This window comes from Miniopterus natalensis, chromosome 3, assembly GCF_054644295.1.
Source record: "Miniopterus natalensis isolate mMinNat1 chromosome 3, mMinNat1.hap1, whole genome shotgun sequence".
NCBI classification, from domain to species: domain Eukaryota; kingdom Metazoa; phylum Chordata; class Mammalia; order Chiroptera; family Miniopteridae; genus Miniopterus; species Miniopterus natalensis.
In genome coordinates, this window is record NC_142083.1 from 52,787,816 (window position 1) to 52,811,876 (window position 24,061).

Genomic DNA, 24,061 nt, shown 5'->3' on the forward strand with positions numbered 1-24,061 from the left:
TAAAAATCATATACAGATAATTCCCCCCCAAAAGTCCTTTCTCCAGGCAACGCTGAAGCTATTATTTAGCATATTATGGATGTATGCAGGGCTTGGATTATATCATGGGCAATGAAAGGTGTGTTTACCACTTGTGTCATCATAGTATGTAATAAGTAAGGAAAAGTTACAGTAAAAAGATAGGCATCCTTCATTAGAGATCTAGTGGTTTGCACAATTCATAATGTGTCTAATAAGCTGGAGTCATAGGAGGTTTGCCCTCAATTATCCTGGTCCATTGATTAGCACATTGTTACATGTGGAGCATTTATGTGTCCGCGGCTGATACACAATGCCTAATTAGAGATTCTGAGTAAGGCAGCGGGCAGAGTTGCCTACTGCAATTTGGATATACTGTAGGTTAATTTAAAATGGCAACCTTGAGCTATCTGGGGAAAGGCAAAGGCAGGGCAGTACCGAGTGGCTCGCAGCCTTTGAGGCCATTCTAGAGATTAGATACCGCTTCACACCTACTGATAACAAATTGGAACCTATTATCCACCTCTTTTTCTGACCATTAGTTTTTCCTCTCATTTTTGGATCCATCCAATCTCAGAAGTAGAAACTGACCTGTCACTGAATTAATCTGCTATTAGACCATGAAAATTTGTGGAAAAGCCACTGAGTAACAACAAATCATGGCATAATTACTCTACCCTGCGTTAAAAGCTGACTATCATTAATCTAATTACACTGTAACCGAACAAGTTTAAGTTCTCCAACCCTCAGATCCCTCCCAGCTGCTTTCAGGAAGGGAAAAGTCAAAGGACTAAGAACACCGGAGCCTCGCACCGCTGCCTGCTAATTCCCCCGGGAGCTGGCGGGCACCTTCCCCGCCTATCCCACCCGCTCCGGGCCGCGGGCCACGTTCGGATTTCCAAAGCGGCTGCACGCTGGCTTGACCAGACACCCGCAATGGGTTCGAAACGCGGTTCTGCAGAGATGTGATTAGCTGCGAAGGAACTTGCCGCTGGCAAAGGGTAAAAGAGCCCGCTTCTTCCAAAGAGCTGGAGGTGGAGGGGTAGAGCGAGGTAATTAAAAAACAAACCCAAAAAACCTCGGAGAAAAGTTGAACCCGGTAGCATTAAGGAGAGGCCAAAGGCCGGTTCCTTTGTAACAGCCGCCAGAGAGAGTGGCTGTCGCCTGTTTCAGTTTGACTGGAGGAAACAGTAAATCGCGGACGGGATGGATGGGAGAGCAGAGAGCGAGGAAGAGGCTGGGCCCGGCGCGGCGGCGGCGCACCGCGGCGGGCGGACGCGGAACTCGAGTCACCTACACTCAGCTAGCAGAAGGCAGGGGCGGCGGGAGACGGCGCGGGGGGCGGGCCCTTGGGCCCTGCTAGCGGCGGGCCGGGTCCGCGGACTAGCGCTCGCAGCCAATGGAATGGGGGGGCGGGGCGAAGAGGGGGCGGGGACGACGCGGATTGGCGGGCGAAGGGCGGACGGGGCGGCAGTGAGGGGCTGAGATTGATTGACCCGGGGGCGGCGGCGCAGAGATATCCGGGCGGCGGGCCGCTGGTCGCCTGGACTGGGCGCGCCTCCTGTTGGTCCACGCCCGCGCTCCACGCCTGCAGAGCCCACGCTGGCCGGGACCGGGGCGCCCGCGCGCTCGGGGCCGGACTCCGCACTCGCTCACGGTCTTTGTGTCTTCTCTCCCGCCCCCTCTCCCTCTGCCCGCCGCCTCCGGCTGCTGCGATGCTGCTGCGCCCCGTTGCCGTCGCCGCCGACTCGCTCCGCCCGCGGCGCGCTGCTCGCTGCGGCGGTGGCGGCCGCCCGTCTCCGACGCGGGCCTGAAGGAGGAAGAAGAGGAAGCGAGGCGCGTGCCCCGGCCCATGCCGCAGCCACGGCCCCGGACCCGCCACGGCGCCCGCGCCGCCGCCCTCGCCGGAGCCCGCGAGACCTGCATGGACGGGCATGGGCTTGAGAGCAGCACCTTCCTGCGCCGCCGCCTCCGCCGCCGTCTCCGGGGCTGAGCAGCGCCGCCGCCCCCGGCTCTGCCCGCCTCCCCTGGCACTGCTGCTGCTGCTGCTGCTCAGCCTCGGGCTGCTCCACGCAGGTACGGGGCGCGTGCGCGAGGGAGCCAGCCCCGGGGCCCAGGGCTTTGTTCCCAAACACCCGGGGTTCCGAAGGCGCTGGCCGGGGCGGAAGGGCGGCGTGGCGCGACGCGAGAGGCCTCTGGAGCCCCTGACACGCACCTTCGCCGGGCTCGCGGCGCGGCGGCTGGAACACACCCAGTGCGCACGGGAGGCCTCTTCCCTCCCTGCCTCCCTCCCTGCCTCCCTCCGGCCCTCCACGCCTAGGCTCGGACCGTTGATAAATCTCCCCTCTAACAGCCGCTTATCAAAGATTTAGGGGGCGGGGGCGGGGCCGCGCGGCGGAGACAAATGTTCCGGATGCTTTATTGCTCCGCACGGGTGTTTACTGAAAGTCAGGCTGGGATCAGGTTTCCGCCGCCGCCGCGGAGGGGAGACAAGGAGCCTTGTGCTGCTGCTCTGGGCTTGGGGGTGGCGGCGAGGCGAAGAAATCGCACCAGATGGAAAGATTTTCACCAGAGTTTGTGAACCGGGAGGTTGATTTCGAAGTAACTTAAACTTCTTTAAACAGGGATTTCTTTGGTATTTGCGAGAGCTGCTTTTTCATTCAGTTTTCAGTCTCTGGAAAAAGCCGCGTTTGTGGCTAGCCGAGCGTTGCGGGGGCTGACAGTTCCCTGGAGTTCGGCGCTTCCCCCGCGGGAGCGGCAGTGGGGAACCTGTTCTTAACGGAGCAAGCCCGAAAATGAGCCCTCTTGCCTGTGATACTAGTTTTCTGTTTAAAATCCTCTCAACACAGTGTTAAATGTCAAATAAACTATCTCAATAAAGCTGGGGGGGCGGATATCTAGGATGCTCTTTACAAACAAGACCACTTCTAGGAGTTTGTCTAGACAAAGAATTTTTTAAGTCCCAAACTGAAAGATAAATTCTTTTAGTTTGAGAACAATTAGAGGGTTAGATAAATTTTTCTTCCAGATCCTTTTGCCGTGTGTTTATATGACAGCAGTCACAATGCTCTGATCTGGCGAATCCCGAACTTTAATGCCGTCCAAATGTGGGGAGTAATTTTTATTAAGTCATACCAGCCTGTGCTAAAAATCCTGGAGGTCTTTTAAGTAACGGGGAAAAAATGTGGCATTTGAGGAGAGGGCTTAATTTACTTTGTGTAACTTTGCATTGTGATGTAACAGCTGCATTTTAACACTGTCACTTGGGAAAACAAACTTAAGGAGTGTAGTGGTAAGTTTTCGAATGATTAAGGTTTTCAATTAGTGACTTTAGAACCTTAAAAAGCAATGTCAGTCTGCTTATAGTTACATGGAAAATTTTTCATGACATGTCAAAAGATATATTCAGGGATATTTTGTGTGAAAAATGTGTTGTCCATGATGTCCAAGCGTAGGTTTCTTGAAATGGAAATTGAAGTGCTAGGTGGGACTGTGTCCCTCTTGACCACTTGGATATTGTTTCCCTTAGTTGCTATAAGGTTCCATGACAGGATTGGAATGTGGTCCTTGAAGATTTCTTTGCTGGTCCATGAAAGACCTAAGAAGTTGGTTTCAAGGTGTAGAAAATTAAGGTGACTTAGTTCAAGAACTTGGAATGTGGAACTCCTCTCTGTATCTTAATATGCCCTCACTAAAGTCACCGTCAAATTCTACCCAGAATTGCAGTGGTGAGTGATTTCTATGGACAGCTTGTCGGAGGGAGCAATTAATCTGGTTATAGAAAGGAGGGCTCCTTTTGAGAGATTTCTTTGAAGAGCAGTGCTATTGAAATGTAGGGGCTGTTTCTCAGAGCAGGGAGCCTAGCAAAGTGCTCTTTGCAGATGGGCTACCATATGTTTTATGCCTGGATCCATATAATTTGCCTCAGCACCCCATATGGCTCCTTCCTTATTTCACTTAATTCGGCCTCAGCATATCTTGTTTCTTTTATTATAAACTGGTGATTGTGCTGCGGATTCACACGTGCAGTCGTGGCATTGAGGAAACTGACTTAAAAAAAAATGGTGAGGCCTTTATGTCTGAATCATTACGGAAAGCTCTACACCTGAAAATCCTTTAGCACTTTCATTAACTGGGATGCAAATACCATCACACTGATCACAGGTGATCTGACTGAAAAAAAAAGAGATCTGTAACAGCAGATTTTGAATTCTACCTTTGAGACATGAAAAGAATACTTATATTTGCTTTTTTTTCCTCTTAAGCAAACCGCTGCAGCTCCTGACTGGAGATCCAATATGGGAGTTACTTGCTTACTCATACACTTCATGGCCTTCTTGGCTACATCCTTGAGATTGTTTCTGCTCCGCATTGTCTTGGCATTTTGACAGGAGGCTTACTTTACTGCCTGCAACAGGCAAAGTGTGCATTGTCATTATAAATTTATGAAGCCTGGATATTTCTGGGTGTATGCTGCAAATTAGTCATTCTACAGGAGCCTCCGATGGGGCAGTAGCTGCTGACCCAAATGCACTTTCTCTCTAGTTAGCCTTCTCCCCTCCCATCATCTCTATTCCAAAAGGCTGTTAGAAACCTCGTCCAAACAAAAGACCTCAAGGAGTTCTGTTTTATGTGAGATTTCACGAAGGAATCAGCACCTACCTGCTATGAATAAGGAATGAGGAAGGAATGGGAAAAGGAGCTGGAATCTAAATCCCGCTTCTCTTCCCTTCTGAACAGTTGCATCTGCATTTCCATGCTCTTCTTACTTTTGATATTTTATGACTATTTGAAATAATTATAAGTAAATGTATGCTCAGATAGATTTTATAGACCATAAAAAGAACAAATAGGCACTGCACATTTAGCGGAAAGTTCTTGTGCTGTCATTTATTTGTAGTCTGAGGGCTGTTCATTACTGAGTGATTTTGGCCCAGTTTTTATTTCCTTGCTTTCTGCTTGCTGTGAATCTGATTTATAAGAGGAAAAATTGATACAATAGTTACTTAAGTCCTTTTTTTTTTTTTTTTTTTTTTTTTTTAGCTATCAAATACCATTTTGAGAGTCAGGAATTTGGGGGACATGATGTGTGGAGGAAGGAAGATGGGATTGGAAGAAAGGGACCACTGCCTGGATTTCATACAGCTATGTATGATCAGCCAGGACAAGGCCTTAAAACCCCTTTACCTTGATTTTTCCATCTGTTAAATGGCTTTAATGATTTTTTGGGGGGTGGGGGCGGTATTTGGTTGATTTTTTAATTTTTTTTATTTTTTTGCTTTTGCTTTTTTGAGTAAAAATAGTTGAAAATGACTTGATCTACTTTAGAGAGAAGAATTCTATAAATATCAGAGCTGCTTTTGTTAACTTTGCAATAAGCAAACATAAAATAGGCCAAACACAAGATGTTTTTGTGATTAATATTTTAATGTTCTCTTTTTCTCAAGTTAAAGTGAATATCCAGTCAAGACTACAGCATTGTTCCCTTTTTGGACTTTGAAATGTAAGAAAATGGTTGGGGAGATATCTTGAGAAGTGGTCATCTCCCACCCTTTTCTTCTCAGCTGATGCCAAAAACAGAGATTATAGGCTATTTAATTTAGATTTAAAAGCAGTTTACTACTGAAAAGGTTAAAATATCTTCTTAAATTATCTTTATTTAAAAACCATTTTAATAAGCCTTTATCAGATGAAGTTCTAAATCTTGATATTATCCTGAAGCTTGTTATGCTCACATCTTTAAATAATTACATATTTAATAGTACTCCACTGACTGACTGTTTTCTCCCACCTAGAATAAGATACTTTAAGACTGAAAAAGGTCACAAAGTTCATTTTAGAGCAACCTCCTCATTTCTCAGATGAGGAACTTAGACTTGAAGAGATTGAGAGTTCCTCCATAGTTTAAAGACCTATAAAATTTAACAGAAATCTGTGTAAAATTTGAGGTGGATAATAAAGGAAAGGATCTTTCTTTTTAGTAATTGTAGTGTTCACACTTTATGGAACAGAATGTAAAAACTGGTGCATGTGACTGACCTAGTATTGACAATTCTTACGATTGATTTTTTTTGTGCTTTGAGAGGTTTTACACCTTTTTGTGAAAAGCTAGTGGCAAAACATCATTTGAAAATTGACTTTTTAAAATAGAAGGGCAGTAATACTTGGTTTTCCATTACTTTATTTCATTACTTTGCTTCAATCAAAAGTTTATATGAATTGTTGATTTAAGGGAAAATCGTTTATATGTACTTTGGAGAATTCTGTTGTGTTTGGTAAAAAACATAGTTGGAATCATCTACTTCTGCAGTGTGATTTCAGTGTCGTCCTTGATTTAGTGTACTTTTACAGGGTGATAGATATCGGGAGAAGTGAATACAAAGCTTGGTCAAATATGTCACTTTATCTTTTAAGAGAACATTTACACTTTGTAAAAACCAGGAGATTAAGTGGCAGTTTATATACAATCTGTTGATAAGCATTCATCGGGAAATGCAGAATAATTTAGTGCCTGGATTTTTTTCTTGCCATTCTTCCTCTGTTGGCTGTACTAGAGTGAGGTAAAGGTGTTTAACCAATCATGCTATAATTTAGGGGTTTCCCCTACCTGAGTTGTGGAAGCTTTAATTGTGGTTTTGTGCATAGACAGTGCTTTCCAAAGCAAATTACTTATGCAGTTTTCAAAATCAAAACAAAGTTCACGTCTTTTGCTTGGCCTTAAAGCAAAGGAATCTTTCTCAAAATCCATAAATAGCAAAGTTGATAAAATATGTCATTTACCATTCCCTTGTAATATTAACCTAAGAACACTGCACTAGACTCATGTTCATGTACAACGGCCCTTGCTTTAAAGTTTTAAGTTAACTTACTGCCTGCAGCTTTTCTCCCAGTGGCTTAATGTGTGAGAGACACAGAAGCACAATGCAGCCCTATTTCTGAAGGCCTTCTTAAAATAGGAGAATATGAAATAGAACAAACAGTCCCCAGAGGAGAATGTCATTTTCTCATGTAGCTCAGGAAGTTATGAAGCATTTAAAAAATGTGTGGTCTTATCTTCTTTCCCATAGGTGACTGCCAACAACCGGCCCAGTGCCGAATCCAGAAATGTACCACGGACTTTGTGTCCCTGACTTCACACCTGAACTCTGCCATTGACGGCTTTGACTCGGAGTTTTGCAAGGCCCTGCGTGCCTATGCTGGCTGCACCCAGCGGACTTCAAAAGCCTGCCGTGGCAACCTGGTATACCATTCTGCTGTACTGGGTATCAGCGACCTCATGAGCCAGAGGAACTGTTCCAAGGATGGTCCCACATCCTCTACCAACCCCGAAGTGACCCATGACCCTTGTAACTATCACAGCCATGCTGGAGCCAGAGAACACAGGGGAGGGGACCAGAACCCTCCTAATTACCTTTTCTGTGGCTTGTTCGGAGATCCTCACCTTAGAACTTTCAAGGATCACTTCCAGACGTGCAAAGTGGAAGGAGCCTGGCCACTCATAGATAATAATTACCTTTCGGTTCAAGTGACAAATGTGCCCTTGGTCCCTGGATCCAGTGCTACTGCTACAAATAAGGCAAGGATACTTTTTCCTTCTTACTTATACCTTTCAGGTATCTGACTCTCCAGACAGCTTTGGAAGTATGATACAAAAGACCTAGTTTAAAAGGAACTTTGCTTGGTCTTCTTGGCAAGCAGTATTAACAGGGTAGATGAAGATTAAATGAAAATTAGTAAGGAATTTCTTGCTGAAATTCTAGGGCTTATGAAAAATGTGGGTCTAAATTTAAATAGGCAGTGATATGAAAAATAAAGAGTAAACAGTAATGTTGAGTTCTCTTGGGAAAAGGCAGGACTGTTTAATGAAAAACTGTGCTTTTTTTAGTGATGTCTTTTTTGAGTGCATATGTGTGTGACTGTTGAGGAACTCCATGCTTAGATTTATCAGATTTGACTGATGTAGGTGTTTTGAATAAAGAAAGCTGTGAAGCCTGAGGGCAATAACCCATCAGGAAACATAATTTATTGGAAATTTGGAAGCTATAGTAAAAAGTAATGGCCATAAGCCAGCTTCCCGATGGCAAACTGAAAGTCTTTAAGTTACTGTCCTATGGTGACCAAGGAAGGGAAGTTGGAATTAGATATTGCAGAGCAGTGATGTATAACCTCCAAGTAATCTCAGCCTAACAATTTAAGTGAGAAGCTGAGGGAAAAACTGACAAAATTAAATTAAACTTACCCTGCCTAGATGCCAGAGTCTACGGTTCTTCTTGTTGCTTGGTTGGTTGATTTTAAAGAAACTAATACTGAATCCTCTAAGTCAGCTTTAAGGCACCGATGTCTTAGTGCAGTGATTTTCAACCTTCTTCATCTAGTAAGTACTAAAATTCTGTAGCACACCAAAAAATATAATACATTTTTTGCTGATCTGACCAAAAAAAGGTATAATTTTGATTAATTCACATCCAACAGCTGTTGCTGTGTTGGCTGTTGTCATTTTTTATTTGAAAGTTTAAGGCAGAGATGGGGAACCTTGTTTCTGCCAAGGGCCATTTACAGATTTATTACAACATTTGAGGGTCATACAAAGTTACCAACTTAAAAATTAGCTATGAAAAAAGCTCCTAGATTTGTTGAGTTTTGAGTCACGCTTGCTGTTGCCTGGGCAGGCCATACCAAATGATCTCGAGGGCCATGTACGGCCCTTGGGCTGGACGTTCCCCATCCCTGATCTAAGGAAAAAGAGGTCAGTGACCCTGACTGAATAGTCAGGTATTGCATGTTTTAAAAATTCTTGCCCTCACTGGTGTGGCTCAGTTGGTTGAACATTGTTCCATGCACCAAAAGGTCGCCAGTTTAATTCCTGGTCAGGGCAAATACCCAGGTTTTGGGTTCAGTCCCCTGTTGGGGTGCTTACAGGGAAACGACTGATGGTGGTTCTTCTCTTACATCAATGTTTCTCCCTCCCCCCTTCCTCTCTCTCTAAAATCAAACCATTTTTTTTTTTTAATTCTTGTGGCACTCTGGTTGAAAATTGCTGTGTTAGTGTAAGTAGCGTGAGCAAGAGTTAGGAACTGGGTTTTCAATTGTCAGTCAGTGCTAATTCTTTCATTAGTAAATAAAGGATTCAAAAGGGTTTTCTACAATAATTGTGTCCCAACTAACCAGCTCCTTCCTTGTCTCCCCAACCATAAAATCACACATGGAGACTATCTCATTTTGCTTAATTTCCTTTGTTTATTTTATCTATTCATCAGTTGGTTTAGACTAAAATATAATTGATAAGGATCAAGCTTTTGTAACACTTTTGACTCTTTAGATTCCAGGACACCCTCCCTTGCCTCCAAACATGTGTGGCATATTTCTAAAGTGAATTTAAATTATTTTACTTGGCATTTTGTGTAGGGAGTTTTACAACACCTCCGGAGATATCTGGAGACACCCAGGAGTGTCACAAATCTAAGATTAAAAGTCATTGCTCTGAACAAAGAAAACTATTACAGTGGTGCAGACATCTTAGGGGAACTAAAAAATGTTTACACTTCAGTCCCAGCACAAGCCCAAGCTGGCCTTTCCAAATCCTACATCTCAAATAAACTTTCCTTCTCTGGTTTTTATAAGTATGCAAATATTTTTTTCTGTCTGTATATTAAAATATGTATTTGCTATGTTATGATGCAGTTATGTAATTATGAAGTTTTAAGACAAGCCATGGCCAAAAATCCATCATTGCAGCAGAGTCAGGTCACAGAACCTGAGAATAGTCTTTAGGAAAACATAACACGGGAAATTCAAGAAGGCAGTTCCACTGGGAATGGAGAAAATCAGCATCGATTGTGCAAATAATTGAGAGCTTAGAAGGGTAGCCTTCAAACAATACCATTGAGATTAATAAGTGCTATGTGCATGGAAAAATGTTGGTTCCATAGAACAGTTGACACTAAAGCACTTTATTTAGATCATTCCATTTCAGTTGTGGTTGAATCTATCATAGTTTTTAGCAAATAAGTAAATAAAAGGTACAACTTAGTTTTCTCTTTCAGTTTGTTAAGGATCAAAGGTTTTACCCATTCTAAAAAGGGAGGTGGGGGTCCTGTCTTCTGACATAAATTCAAGCCGATGATGAGAATGCTTGGTCTTTAATTGCACTATTGGAAAGTATTTCCCCACATCTGGTGACCATGCTGTTCAGCAACAAATTACTCTATGGCTTCACGACCTCTAGTAGTTGTTTTTTTCCTTCTTCTTGTAACTCTCTCCAAAGCCCCCAGATGCATCTGGAAGGTTACTATTGAAGGTCTGTCTCAATGCCGGTATGACCTGTGCTGATGAAACCAAGAAAAGGCTTAAAATTTTGCAATACAGTTTCCTTTTATCTACCCAGGGCCAAAATAAAACCTGTAAAAAATTCTAAGCAATGAAAAAATGATGGTAATAAAAATAAAAACAATATGAGGCAAAAAGTACTTACGAAATAAGTTCAAAACAAGATCTGATTTTGTTTCCTTTGATGTCTGTGCAATACTTTTTAAAAAATCAGATTTTTTTTGTATGAGTCCGACTTAACTGAAGCCTTAGACACATACGTAGATCAGCTATTGGATAACAGCACTGCACGTTACAGATACCGTGCCATCCTAGTGATCAAGCATTTTTAATGACCCATGTGCTCAGCATCACAAGCTTTAAGACTGACCAGTGGTACCAACAAGGCTGGCCAGCTGTGATACTGAAATCATATTTAAGCATCTATTTCCCATCCTTCAGCACTGAACTCAAGCTCTAGACCTGGGTGCTTGGGCAGTGAGGTCCCCTAAAATAACTCTTATCCTGGGAACCTGGCTTCTTCAAGCTTATCTTTGTGGGTTCTGCCTGACCCTAAGTACCCACCTTCCCTCATCGCAGAAACTTAGGGGAAAAAATATCTAAATAACAAATGAAAGAAAATTTGAAGTCATCTGCTCCCAGAGACCATTTATTACTTCAGCCTTTTCCTTTGTGCATGCAGGCAGTGAGTTCAGGGCAGCGAGGCCTGCAGTGCTGGACAGTGTGGCCCATCTCATTTGTCATGATGAGCTCAGGTGTGCTTTCTCAGGGCCTCCGGGGTTTTCTTATGCCCTCTGCCAGCCTGCTAGGCTCCCTCTCGAGTAAGCTGTGTGGTTGGCCACCTTGCCAGGTAGGTGTGTTCCGAGGCCAGGGCTGGTTTTTCATCTCTCCACCCCCGGGGCTGTAGGGGTTTCTGGCACAGCTATACACCTGGGCTGAGATCCACATCAGCTCTGGGCCATCTTCCCCACCTTTGGCTGTGAGAGGTGCTTCAGACCTGCAGGCACTGGGGGAGAGATGAGAGGACAGGCTTAGAACTGGCAGGGTTGGCTACATGGGAAAGCAGAGCAGTTTTTGTTTGGGGGGAGGAGTAGCTCACACACACTAGGCTCCAGAGAGGACACAAGTCAGGAGCTCTCCCGGGCCTCACGAATAAACACAGATCATCTGTGGCAGTACCTGACTTCTGTGCCTTCACTTCCACAGCCCCTTTGCCAGCTCCTCAGTCTTAACTGCTGTGTACTTCTGTGTGTCTCTGGATCTCTATTTAAGTGGACTCAATAAGGATTTGTATATGCTGTGATTACAGAAAGTGATTTTGATAATTATTTTACGAAAGGATTCTGCACTTTTAGGAATATTCTCTGTTCCTAATAGCATATAGTATTAAAGCCACCAGTTCCTGAGGTGCATTTAAAATGATTCCTTTTCCAAAAAATTTCAGGAATGCATTTATTGCACACCTATATTTTAAAAATTATTTTTTATAAGTAATTTCGATACCTTTGTTTTGTTTTGTTTTCCTTTGATGTAATGTCCTTTCCCATCACTGCAGCTTTCTTCTCCTCCTCCAGTCTCAGTGAGACAGAATTACAAGCAGGGGGTGGGTAAACTGGGGCTGATAGGTTTTTCTGTGCCTCATCCTTTAGTGAGAAAAAGTGCTTTACCTTAAGGCAGTTTACATTTGAGAAGGAGGTGTGTTCTTTGTGCTTTACCAAATCAGGTGACTGTTGGCCAGGTGAGGGGACACTCTGAGGTGCCTCACATGTTCTTGCTGCAGCCATGGGCCACCAGCTCTGAGTTATCCCAGAGGCAGTAGCCCTCAGCTGGGAAGAGGCCCTACCTGCCAGGTTTCTTCTATACATATTTAAAAGTTCCTAATTATCCCTAATTCTTGAACTCTTTCTGGAAATTCCTGAAAACTTCCACTGGACGGTAACTAGAGATCTAGGAAGACTTAGTTCATTTGGTTCATTCTTGCTTACTATCGTCCTCAAACTGGAAACCCAGGGCGTTCCCTTATTTGCTTGTAGGGTCCTAGAGCATGCGTTGGGTCCTCTCTTTCTTTCCAATGCCTCCTAACATGTAGCTGTTGTTCCCCAACAGTATATGGGCATGTAAACCAGTGTTGTGGATCATTCTGTTGGTTACGAAATCAGAGATGTGCCTGCATTGCGAAGTCTTTCCACTGTCATTTTAAGCATATCTCTGGATCAAGGTTTGGAAATCTGTTCTCTCTTGACCCCAGGCCTAGGGCTTTTTTTTTTTTAAGTAGCCCATTATGTTTTTTTATTTTTACCGACACAATGTGAGCTACACTGTGAACTAAGGAAGTATATGAACACTGTTCTTGTATGCAAGATTTTTAGAGGGGACGCATGGCATTTTGAGAATATTCAGCCCTTTTCTTCCAGAGAGCACAACTGCTTTGAGATACGTAGTAACCAATCTGAGATTGCTCTTTATTTTGTTATGACCTATCTGTTATACAGGCAATTCTTGTCATCTCTTTTAAGTTTTGCTCCTTGTCACGGTCCTCTTGTTTTGCAGAAATTACCAAAAAAAAGTTACGAGACTAGTTGGGGTATATTGGGAAACAGGTTGGAAAGAAGTTTGCTGTTGTAGCTCCCTGCTCAGTATAATCAGTTCTCTGATAAAGTGTATGATTAATTTAGTGCTGCATTAAAGGACCCACTGTGGGGGGAGGTGCAGAGATGAAGGCAGTCTATGCCTTAGTCTAAGCACATAGCTAAAATTTGCAGCAGTCAATGGAGAATTGTGGGGTTTGTGTGTAAAACCAGCCATTTTCAGGATTTCTTTTTTGAACATTGGTGGCCTGCATTCATGGGCTACTACTTAGCAAGCTGTTGCAGGTGTAAAGACGGGCCAAAGAGAGGGGTTGCTGCCCACTCCTCTGCCCTGGCCACTTTTTTATTCATGGAATTTGACAGTCTCCCTTTCCATCCAGCCATGGTCAAGGTAGCCCCGCATTTACCCCCACATTTCCTTATACCCCTACAACCTAGTAGGGTCTAGAACCCTGGCTGCCCCATTTGAAAGGTTGTTGGTCTTTGATTTAATCCAAAAAGCTTTTTAGAATTTATCAGAGCTATCAGTTTTTAAATTCAATTTTCAGGATCCCCTCTCCTCTCTAAATTTATGAAAGCGTGCCGTAGACAGCCTTCTCCTCCCTGAATTTATTATAGGAACTATTGAAACATTAAAGAGTAACTTTGGGAAGAGCAGACCTCAGCTATAATTCCAGGTGGCAGTGTTCTTATTTGTCCTTTCCTATTTCCTGCATAGCCCTGTGTGTACTGGATTATAAGGTCTTAGGCCCAGGAACTACTCAACTTTGCTTTATGTAGTTTCAGCAAATTGCCTGGAGGTAAAAGGATTTCCAAGTGCATGTGGGGAAACAAAGCAGAAAAAGGAGGAGGAATTATTAGTTATGTGATGTATGTGCAAGTATAAAAGATCGTTTTGTAACGCTAATGGGCTGCCTTGGCTATTCTTCGTGCTGTATTTTCCTAACAAGGCTCACCTTTATATGTCCATATGCATTAAAATACTCTGGATAATCAGTCTTTCACCATCTTTCTGTTCTTTGGAATGAAAAGACACAGCAAGTGTTAGTAGAAACTGTCTAAAATTGTATCAAGTTTGTATCTGCGTATCTTTTAAGACCTGTCTTTTGAATTTCCTGGACTGTGTGCCACTCTGTCCCAAATGTGGTTCGGAAGGAAAAGGGGACCTTCAGAAATCCCCATTTGTAAGGGAAATAACCCAATGCCTGCCCTAGCCAGGCAGGATTCCGTGCAAGGCTGTAGGCCTCTGCTTAACACAGATCCACACTCCTCCAGAGTTTAAAGCAGAGGCACAAGGCCAAGTCTGATACACAGCTGAGAGTCAGAACTTGTTTTTCTGTCACATTTCCAAGTGTCTTTCTCTGCCCTGTTAAATTTTCTTTGAGTCAACATTTTGAGAGGAAGGGGTGAGAAGGAAACATTGGATGGTTGGTACTTTTTTGGTTGGCTTCAGTTAATGCTAACCAAACAGTTTCTGCCTGTGCGGAATGTGGCATGTAAAAAGTTACCTACAGTGTTGAACAATGAAAAATTCTACCTTACCCATTCTGTCTTTGTTTTGACTGCAGTAGAACTTGCTCTTCCACTGTTTTGAATTTTGTGTCCTTATGGGTGGGGTAACTTGAGGACTTTCTAAACTGCTCAGCTTGTCAGTAAGTGGTAACTGACAGGGATCGCAACACACTTCTAAGATACAGAATTTAACCGGTCAGCCTTGCCATGAAAACATGGTGCTTTTGGTCTGGTAAGAATTTCAGGTGAAGCTGGTTCTGTGGAGAGTTGTTTATGTCCTAGTCAGCTGGTTATTTTAAGAGTTGGAGTCGAAAGAATATTTGGCTAATTCTGTTGGGGTTTCCCTCAGTGTTGGAATATAGTATGTATACTGTGGATAGAACTGATATGACAGCATTTCAACACTGGCTTTCATAAACCCTGAGATGGGGTCCGGGTTTAATCTTTGCATTTTAGGATGTGAGTGCCCATACATGCACACTCTTTTGCTCAGGTGGTGATTCGTCTTTCCCTCTCCCTAACTCAGGAAAATGAAGACAGAAGGATATTGTTTTGGTAGCATTCCAGTAAACTGGCTTTTTGAAATACATGGTCACAGCCTCTAACCACCATGTTCCTGAGTGGGTGTTTTGGGTTTTTTTTTAATAGCCCTGAAAACTTGAACCTAGGAGTGACAGTGTGAGGGTAGCATTGTGAAGACCTTCAAGCCCTTTTACTTTAACCACCTCCCAAAACTGAAAATATGATCAAAGAGGCTGTGATTTCTTAATCCCCATTGGTTTGGGAAACAGCTGTGCTGAACCTAAGCCCAAAGTATTTGCCCAGGGACCCGCTGGGGCCTGGGATCTGTGGCCCTTCCCCCCACACTCCAAGGAGTGAGATCCCTGAAGGGGAAGGCCAGACTTGCTAGGGCAGATTCCTACCCCTAGAGTTATGCCTCCGGCCCTGGCTCTCACCTTTCAAAATATTTTTAGCCTCTGGTCTGAAGCGCAGTGGCAGCCTCGGCCTAAAATACTGTCCATACATGTCTAACTTCACAATTAGAAGCTTAGTGAGTTACTACGTTTGCTGGGCTCCTTATAATGCAGAGTTTGGACACAGCAAACAAGAAGTTCCCTGTGGATTCCTGAGTGGCTAAGACTTGAAGGACCAGAGGCTGTTCCTCCTCATGCTCAGCACAGCCTTGCTCTGGTCTGTACAAGGAGGCTAGCCAGTTTCTCTGTCTCTGAGCCTATTTATACTTCCAGCCTGCCTTGTTTTAAGTGTACAGAAATTACTCTTTGGAAGTCAACATTTTCTTGCCTGTCCCTTTTATGTGTCATCCCTGGGCCTGCTTCCCTTTCACTCTGGCATGCTCTTTCCAGCCTCTCAGCCTAATGCTTCTCCCCTGGACCACCCTAGCAGCCTCAGCTGTGGGTGTCCTTCCCTCTGGTTTGGTTTCTTCTTTCTCCGTCTGCTGCCAAGAACCCCTCCATCAGCCAAGGCAGCCCTTGTTCCTGCATGTATTACCTGGGGCAACACTGAAGAATAAATAAGGCTGATCCATTCCATTTTTCTGGATTCCTGCAAGGGTTCCTACAACAGCTCTGCAGAGAGAGAGACTATGAGGGGAGAGAGAGACTCTGAGGGGAGAGAAACCAATTTGGCACTCTTTTGTAAGTAGCCAATTCTTAGTCTCATTCAAGCCCTAAAAGGAGTCTAGGGTACAATTTCCAATCTGCCACCGTCCTCTTAAACACACATACTGTCGTCTTGTTAGTGTCTTGCCCTAGTCCAATAAAATTACCTAACAAAATACACGTTCAGTCTTCCTGTAGTAGATAGTTGATATGTAGGCTGAGTAGTGATTGTAAAAGTACATTTCAGTTCATTGAGTTCACACCTTCCTAGCAAATATTTTTCCTTTAATTTTAAGGAAAATTGTCATTGACATCAGTTACTAACCAACCCAATATTTTTTATTAAATACAATACATATAAATATTCTCCTGGGCTTTGTTAGAAATTGTTCAGAAAGGTACCATAGATGAATATGCTCCCCCCCCTCCCCCGCTCCTAAAAATGGGAGAGAGAGTTCTCCCATCTTTTGTAACCAAAGGACAGGCACCTGCCTCCCAGTCTAGATGGGTGGCTCAACTTGGGCCCAGATTCACATTTCCAGTTTCCCTGTCGGGCAATGGTGGTTGGGGGGACCAGGGGAAACACTGGAAGGGAGGAGCCTTCAAAGGCTTCTGCTTCCTTCTGGTGCTTCCAGGGTTCCTAGACTTTGACTTCAGAAGTAAAGATGAGGTGTTTAAGAGCTGGAGATAGAGCATGCGTTCCTGTTGGAATGGTTTCCTTTTTGCTCACTCCACAGAACTGAATGCAGAGGCTTTGTACCACTAACCTGTAAGAGTAAAGGGCTGTGAGCACAGTGATCCCTGATCCTCCCTCAGAGTCACCAATTTTTCAACCTGTAAGGCACCCAGAGGATCTAATGAAGGGGACATATTAACTAATTATATGAAATAAAATTCATTTAGGTTCCTTTCACATAAGCAGAATTTTAACCAGGTACTTATCAAAATTGTTTCCCATGTTCCAAGTGATTTCACTCTAATATCCTGGCCCATTAATCCAAGAGATGTGAGTCCCTTGATCTAAAAGTCCCGTTCTGATATTCGAGGATTCCAGTAAGGCCCTGCACTTGCAGTGCCAAATGGCCTGATTAAACACTGATAAATGTTTCTTCTAAAATGCGATAAGCACAAATAGTTAAGTGCCCAGCCTTTGGGGAATTCTGCTGTTTGAAAACCTATGCACAGCACTTTACAAGGCTATTGAGCTTGGGGAAGATGTCTGTATCTTGGCAAGACGGTCCCTGGGTTTTCCTTTTTGTTGGCTACCTCATTTTCTTTAAATGTATTTTTTCTTTTTTCCTGGTGGAAAGGAGAGGCAAGTGCCTCTAAACTTTGATATTTCACAGCAAACCTTAAATCCTTATTGCTTTCATGTGTGGAAAGGTTGATTTGTAGCTGCTATCTTTCTCTTCCTAATAGACCTTGTGGGTGGTAAAGATCTCAAGGAGTGAACATTAAAAATGAATGAGGAGAACTGGAATAGTTTGTCTGAGGTGGGGTTTGAGAGGGACTGGGTGGGGGAGGTTTAACAAAAGGCATTGATGTTTTAAATGCACAGAAATGCCATCCATCAATAATAAATGGTGTGGCATAGAACAGATGTGCCAAATTGAGTTATTACAGCATATGGATCTGTTCATAGAGGGAGAAAAGGAAGCATAGCCTATTTGAGAGCTTTAGAATACAGTTTTGAATGCCCTGTAAAACAAAGCTCTGATAGCTGTTAGTTGGAAATACAAAATGTTTGGAATTTCCAAAACTTCTGATTAAATTTTGAATGTTTTAAAAGTAAGAATTATTAAGACTGAATAAAAAATTGTTTTTCTGAAGAGGGAGACAAAATCTGAAAATGAACTTCTGGCCCTTTATGGCTGAGTGCTTACTGTTTAAGAGCTTGTGTTGTAATTATATGAGGAATGAAATTACATTACAAAACTTAAGTCATGTGAAACTGTTACCTAGTGTTTTCTACATTTACATTGATGGTATCTCTAGATACGTAGTTAAGCTACAGAGGACCACTCAGGAAGCCCCTGTCTTGCTTTGAGATCGATTCATCACCCTCAGCATTCTGATTCGTGCCCTAATCCTATTCATGGGCTCTGTGAGAATTATTTCACCCCAAAGGGAAATATCTGCTTCATTGTCTCAGAGAAAATCACTCACAGGAAATTAGATATAAATCTGTTAGGTAAACTGAAATATTTTTTCAGTGTAGATACGAGTGCAGAGGTCAATGTTTGAGTTATACTTGATCTTCTCAAGGTACATCACAGGCATAGCAGGGGACATTATAATGTGAGGGTTTGAAATGAGTCCTGGGTTGGAATTGGTGTACTTGGTAAAAACAGCAGAGACTTGGTAAGACGTGGAATGATTCCACTCATGTTAATATTGACCCACACTTGCCTTTAGGGAAACTTCTGTGGAATTGGATCTCTCCCCTTTGTTGTGCCAACAAAACTAATTCCTCTTTTTTTCTAAGGTGAACAAAAAGTACTTAATTCTTGCAAATAATGCCAAGTTGGTTTAAATTTGAGGTTTTTTAGACAGACAAATTGCTTAGCTATTATAGAATAGTTATTGGAATCTTTGGGAATGTTGTAGTTGAAAATGAGGATAGTATATAAAAAGTCTATTACTCTTACTTTAGCTATTTGTATTAACTTTCAACTCTTCCAGGTGCAGAATTTATTTGAATTAATCTTTTCACCTCCAAGGGATCCTAGCTTGCCTTTAAAAAAAAACTTGTCAAACTGTCTTTAGAGCCACCAAATAAATCTATTTTATAGTCCCATTAGATATCTAGCTCAAATCCCATTCACTCTGGAAGGTCCTATGGTTGGATGCACAGCAAATTTCCTGAAATCATCTCTGGTACACCTCCTTTGGGTTGTTAGGAAGGTGTTGAAATGTGAGAAGCTGGTAGTGAAATTAAATTGTGGCTCGGGGTAATTAGGAAGGGAGAAATCCAAGCATTTTCATAGTACATTGTCTGGCCTTTAGTTGCAGCTGCAAACAACGGATATGAATTTAACCAGTTGCTACAGTGCAGCTGGTTCAGATCTGGCTTTACAACTGGCTGAAGTAAAATGAAATGGCTGGAAAATTCCAGTCAAGTAACACCAGTGGGAACATGTGGAATTAAATAGTGTGAGCAAATGCTGGCCGAGTTGAGGAAAAAAATTTCAGACATAAACTTGAGGGTGGTGGTGAGGACTTGTAGAGAGAGGGGCGGGGAGGGGGCCAGGGCATTTTCTGGCCTTTTTAACAAGGGTCTATTGTTTTGATTAGTTCCCTTGCAGGAGGTGGTTTCCTCCATCCAGAGTAATTTGTAGAGTGTTTGGCCTGTCTACCTTCCTCCTCGACTGAAGTCACCTGATACTTTTTTTTCCCTCCAAGAAAGAAAAATAAGCTGTTACCTCAGTTACTGACAATAACACAAATCTCAAAATGTCGTCTTTCCTTCGGGACAGTTTTCGCACCTTGTGCGATCCAGGAGGCCCTGTCTCCGTGTCCTGTTCCTCCCACCACCTGCACCAGAGATCTGGAGTGGTTTGAGGCCAAGGGGCTCAGAGGTTCAGGTTTTGTTTTTGTTGTTTTAAATAATTTTTCTCATTAAGGAAAGAAAGTGGGTTCACTAAATGGAAGCTTTTGTATTGTCAGTAGTTTTTTTTCCATGAATTGTCTGCTTAATTTGGAGACTTTAGAGTTGGCTTGGGGGGGAAACTTCTGCAAGGCTAAAGGGCCATGTGCTGTTTGGGGAAAACATTTGCTGTAACTAGGTTTAGGGCATTTATTCTCTGCCAGTGCTTGGGAGCCGTATTTGCCAAGTGATTTCCCTGTCACAGGGATTAGCCAGTCATGTGAAACATTTGATTAAGGGACTTAGAGAAATCTGTCCTGAGGCACACATGGTTGGTAGCTGCTGTTGGGAGGGCCCCCTCCTCAACCCTCCACTACAGCCCCTCAGCGTTTATACGTAAATTTGTAGTGATTAGTTGTGGGACATTTTTTTTACAGTTCAACGAAGAAACTTTTTAGAATCAAAGTTCTGGTAGGTATATTGTTAATTAAGTCCCTTAAAATTTCTGCATAACTTAGAAAGGAATCATTTTTTCTCAGAGCTATACTACTCATTGCTCATCTGTTTTTAGAGAGAAAATATAAATGATCAGTAAAAACTGCCTATATCCCAACAGCAACACTGTTCTGTCTTAAAGACAAATTTTTTCCTGATGCATATTCCCTGGGCTTGTTGAATTTTCATTCTAAATACATAGGACTTTTTAATTTTTCCTCAGAGCAACACCATTCGTCTGTGAGGCGGGGCAAAGGGGACGAATTTGGAGGTTCTTTCTCTAGCTATTCAACTCCAGAATGGAGGAAAGCTCTTGCTGTGGAGGGAAGCCCTGTCCTATTTCCCTCCCATTGTGTTAAACTTTGTACACCTTCCTTCCACAGATCACGATCATCTTCAAAGCCCACCGTGAGTGTACAGATCAGAAAGTATACCAAGCTGTGACAGATGACCTGCCGGCTGCCTTTGTGGATGGCAGCACCAGCGGTGGGGATGGCGACGCCAAGAGCCTGCGTATTGTGGAAAGGGAAAGTGGCCGCTATGTGGAGATGCACGCCCGCTACATAGGGACCACGGTGTTTGTGCGGCAGCTGGGTCGCTACCTGACCCTCGCCATCCGCATGCCCGAAGACCTGGCCATGTCCTACGAGGAAAGCCAGGACCTGCAGCTGTGTGTGAATGGCTGCCCCCTGAGCGAGCGCATCGATGACGGGCAGGGCCAGGTGTCTGCCATCCTGGGGCACACCCTGCCTCACACCTCCCTGGCACAGGCCTGGCCTGGCTACACACTGGAGACTGCCAACGCCCAATGCCACGAGAAGATACCAGTGAAGGACATCTATTTCCAGTCCTGTGTCTTCGACCTGCTCACCACGGGGGATGCCAACTTCACCGCAGCTGCCCACAGCGCCTTGGAGGACGTGGAGGCACTGCACCCGAGGAAGGAACGCTGGCACATCTTCCCAAGCAGTGGCCACCAGACGCCCCGTGGAGGTGGCCATTCGTCTCTCTGTCTGGGACTCGCGTGCTTGATCCTTGTTGTGTTTTTGTAGGGGTTGTCTTTTATTTTTTTGTCTATAACAAAATTTTAAAATATATATTGTCATAATATATTGAGTAAAAGAGTATATATGTATATACCATGTATATGACAGGATGTTTGTCCTGGGACACCCACCAGATTGTACATACTGTGTTTGACTGTTCTCACGTATGTGTTCTTTGATTGTATCGATTTTATTTTGCAGTTTTGTGAAATGTTTTATAATGTCCCTGCCTGGGGACCTGTTAGAAAGCACTTTATTTTTTATATATTAAATATTTATGTGTACCTGGTTAGTATGTATAGTACATATACACAGACCCCATACGTAGAGACCCTTTGAATAGGACCAGTGATGACCTTTGTAGCTGTTCTTGGCTGTCCCCTTCTGCCCTTTCCCATTGCTACTGATTTCCATGGGGTGCGGCTTCCACTGCCTCCTGGTGGGGCCTCCCCCTTCCTGTGAGTTCCTCACCTCTCCTGTCCTCACTTAATTTGGAAGGATGGTTAACTCCTCCTTACAGGTGCTTCTTGCTCTGTTAAATACTGATGTAGAGGAAGTCCTCACCCTCTTTAACAACTGTCCCTTTTCCAGGGGGTGGGGAGAATATTCCTACGACCCTTATTAAACTAGGATTGTTATTATCTGAGCACTTCTGGTATATTAAGTTGAACCATATGAAACTGCTGTGTTTATAGGTCAGAAGGGACTAGTGATGGCATTTTGCTAGACTCCCGTAGCTGTCTTTCTCATCCCATGTCCCTGTTTAAACTTTTTTCCCTCTTTTAACTATTTTTCATTGAACAGACTAAACACAACAACATAAATTCAGTGATGATGCCTTGCTATCCTCTATACATTATGCAAGGCCACGTTCTTAGCCTAATTCCTTGGCTCTTTGGGCTCAGAAACACTGCTGCCTGTTTCTATCCCCAGTGAGCCCAGGCTCTGGGGACTGCTGGTCTTCACTGAGGCCCAGAAGCCATCACAAAGTTTCCCCCTCCTGCCCTGCACACCGTGTACTTATCTGTCTGCATGATGAATGGACTAGGGAGTCAGTGACAAAAGCTTCCTTGGCCTGACTCAGAATGCACCTAACTCTGGGCACTAGTTAAACCAGACGTTCTCATTAAGCAGTGTTGCTCCCCCGGGGATCTCTCCTCATTCAGATATTCTCCCTCTGAACATCTGTGGGGGAATGTTAGTCAGTTGCTCATGTAACTTGGTAAAACCCCCATAAAGTAAAAAAGCTCCTTACCTCTTCAGTTCCATTGTCGGCACCCCCTGCAAAAGGAAACCACCACCAGCAACAGATGAGCACAGTGACTGAGAAAGTAAACACGATGGGTAGGTCGTATCTAAAATGTGTTTGGTTCCAAGAAAAGTAATAGAATTTGTGCTTTACCTTAAGTTTACGTTAATGTAAACAAAAGTTGTTAAACATTAAATACCACAGTAATGTGGGTCCAGATCGTGCTAAGTTTCAGTTGGCTGGGTAACTTCTCCCCTTTGCCACGTGCCATTGGTTAGCACTGCCAGAGGCCCAGACGGGGGGAGAGGATGTCGTTCCATGAAGTTCTTTCTCAGTGAACTGACCTACCATCCAGGCACAGGATGGAACTGTGGGTTCACTCAGAGGGGGCAAACCACCTCTCCATCTTCTGGCATATGGGAGAATAATCTGGCCAGTCTGGGAAAATAAGACATCCTGCTTCTTAATAAATATTCAGCACCAGAGAGTTGAAGCTCAACCTGTCATTCTTCCATAAAAACTGGACTAAGGGCCTACCCACCACCATTGGCTCTGAACTGTGGCTGCTTTTGTTCACCTATCAAACCATGTGCCAGGTTCAGAAGCTATTGCTAGTTAGCAATTTTGTTTTGGAATTGAGTAGAAGAAAGAGAAAATAGGGTACTTCTAACCACTATGTCTGTGCAAATAGTATAAAAAAGTAAAAATGAGTAGAAATTTCTGTAGTATCTGGATTTGGCGTATGTATGATTAATATACCTTTGTCCTTTGTAGGGAAAGCAAAACAACCACCTCTACTAATAGTTGGGAAAATAAAATTGGGTCACTTTGCCATATCACTTAACTGGAAAGGATGCTTAAATGCATCCTGTATCACTAGGATTAGTACCAGTGTTTTTAGCTATTCTCCTTAATAATAAGTGTCCCTGTACAACATTTACAATCCTCACAGATAATTGTTTCAGAAATGCAGGTATTTCTCTAGAGAAGGGCTAGCTTTATTTTTTTTTTTCTAGGATTTCTAGAGAAAATGCTACTTGCACATATTGGTTCTTGAAATCCTCCTTAACCAGAGGAGTTTGGGGTCATACCGACACGTGGATAGGCTGTAGCTGTTACAGCGTCTCCTGGGGAGCCTCAAACTTGGAGGAAAAAACACTGGTTTTCGCAGATGCTCCACATGGCTATCTTTAAAAGACTCAAAACATTTTTGGTCCCCTTTTTATGCTTGGAAACTCCACAGTGTGTCGAGTCTTTAGATGTGGTTCATAGGTATATGAATAAATATCTGTGTAAAACAGTGTGTGCAGTGTGTAAATACTTTAAATTATTATGCTAGAAAAATAAAGTTAACATACCAAGCTGTGGAATGTTTGTTCTGTGATTATAGTGACACCTGCTGGAAGAGCCGAGAAACGAACAGAAGAAAGGAAGTGAGGGTGTGTGCGCCAGATTCGTTATGGTTACTGACAGTAAGTTGTACCACCTGCCCACATACTTATTTTCTGAACTATGTCACTACTGGAATTTTTTTTCTTTTTTAATTTTAAGCAATTGTAAATAAGTACCTGTGAGACTGGTCCACTGGTGTTATCCCAAAGGTCTGTCTTAAGTGATAGTTT

At 43.3% G+C, this 24,061-nt stretch overlaps 1 protein-coding gene across 1 annotated transcript; it reads left to right on the forward strand.

Moving 5' to 3' along the window:
- The first annotated feature begins 1,840 nt into the window (after positions 1–1,840).
- On the forward strand, positions 1,841–23,800 carry RGMB (repulsive guidance molecule BMP co-receptor b). Its single transcript, XM_087815460.1, has 3 exons — positions 1,841–2,094; positions 7,086–7,594; positions 20,528–23,800. The coding sequence occupies exons 1-3, from the start codon at positions 1,953–1,955 to the stop codon at positions 21,194–21,196; spliced, it is 1,320 nt and encodes a 439-aa protein (XP_087671586.1). The 5' UTR covers positions 1,841–1,952; the 3' UTR covers positions 21,197–23,800.
- The last annotated feature ends 261 nt before the right edge of the window (positions 23,801–24,061 follow it).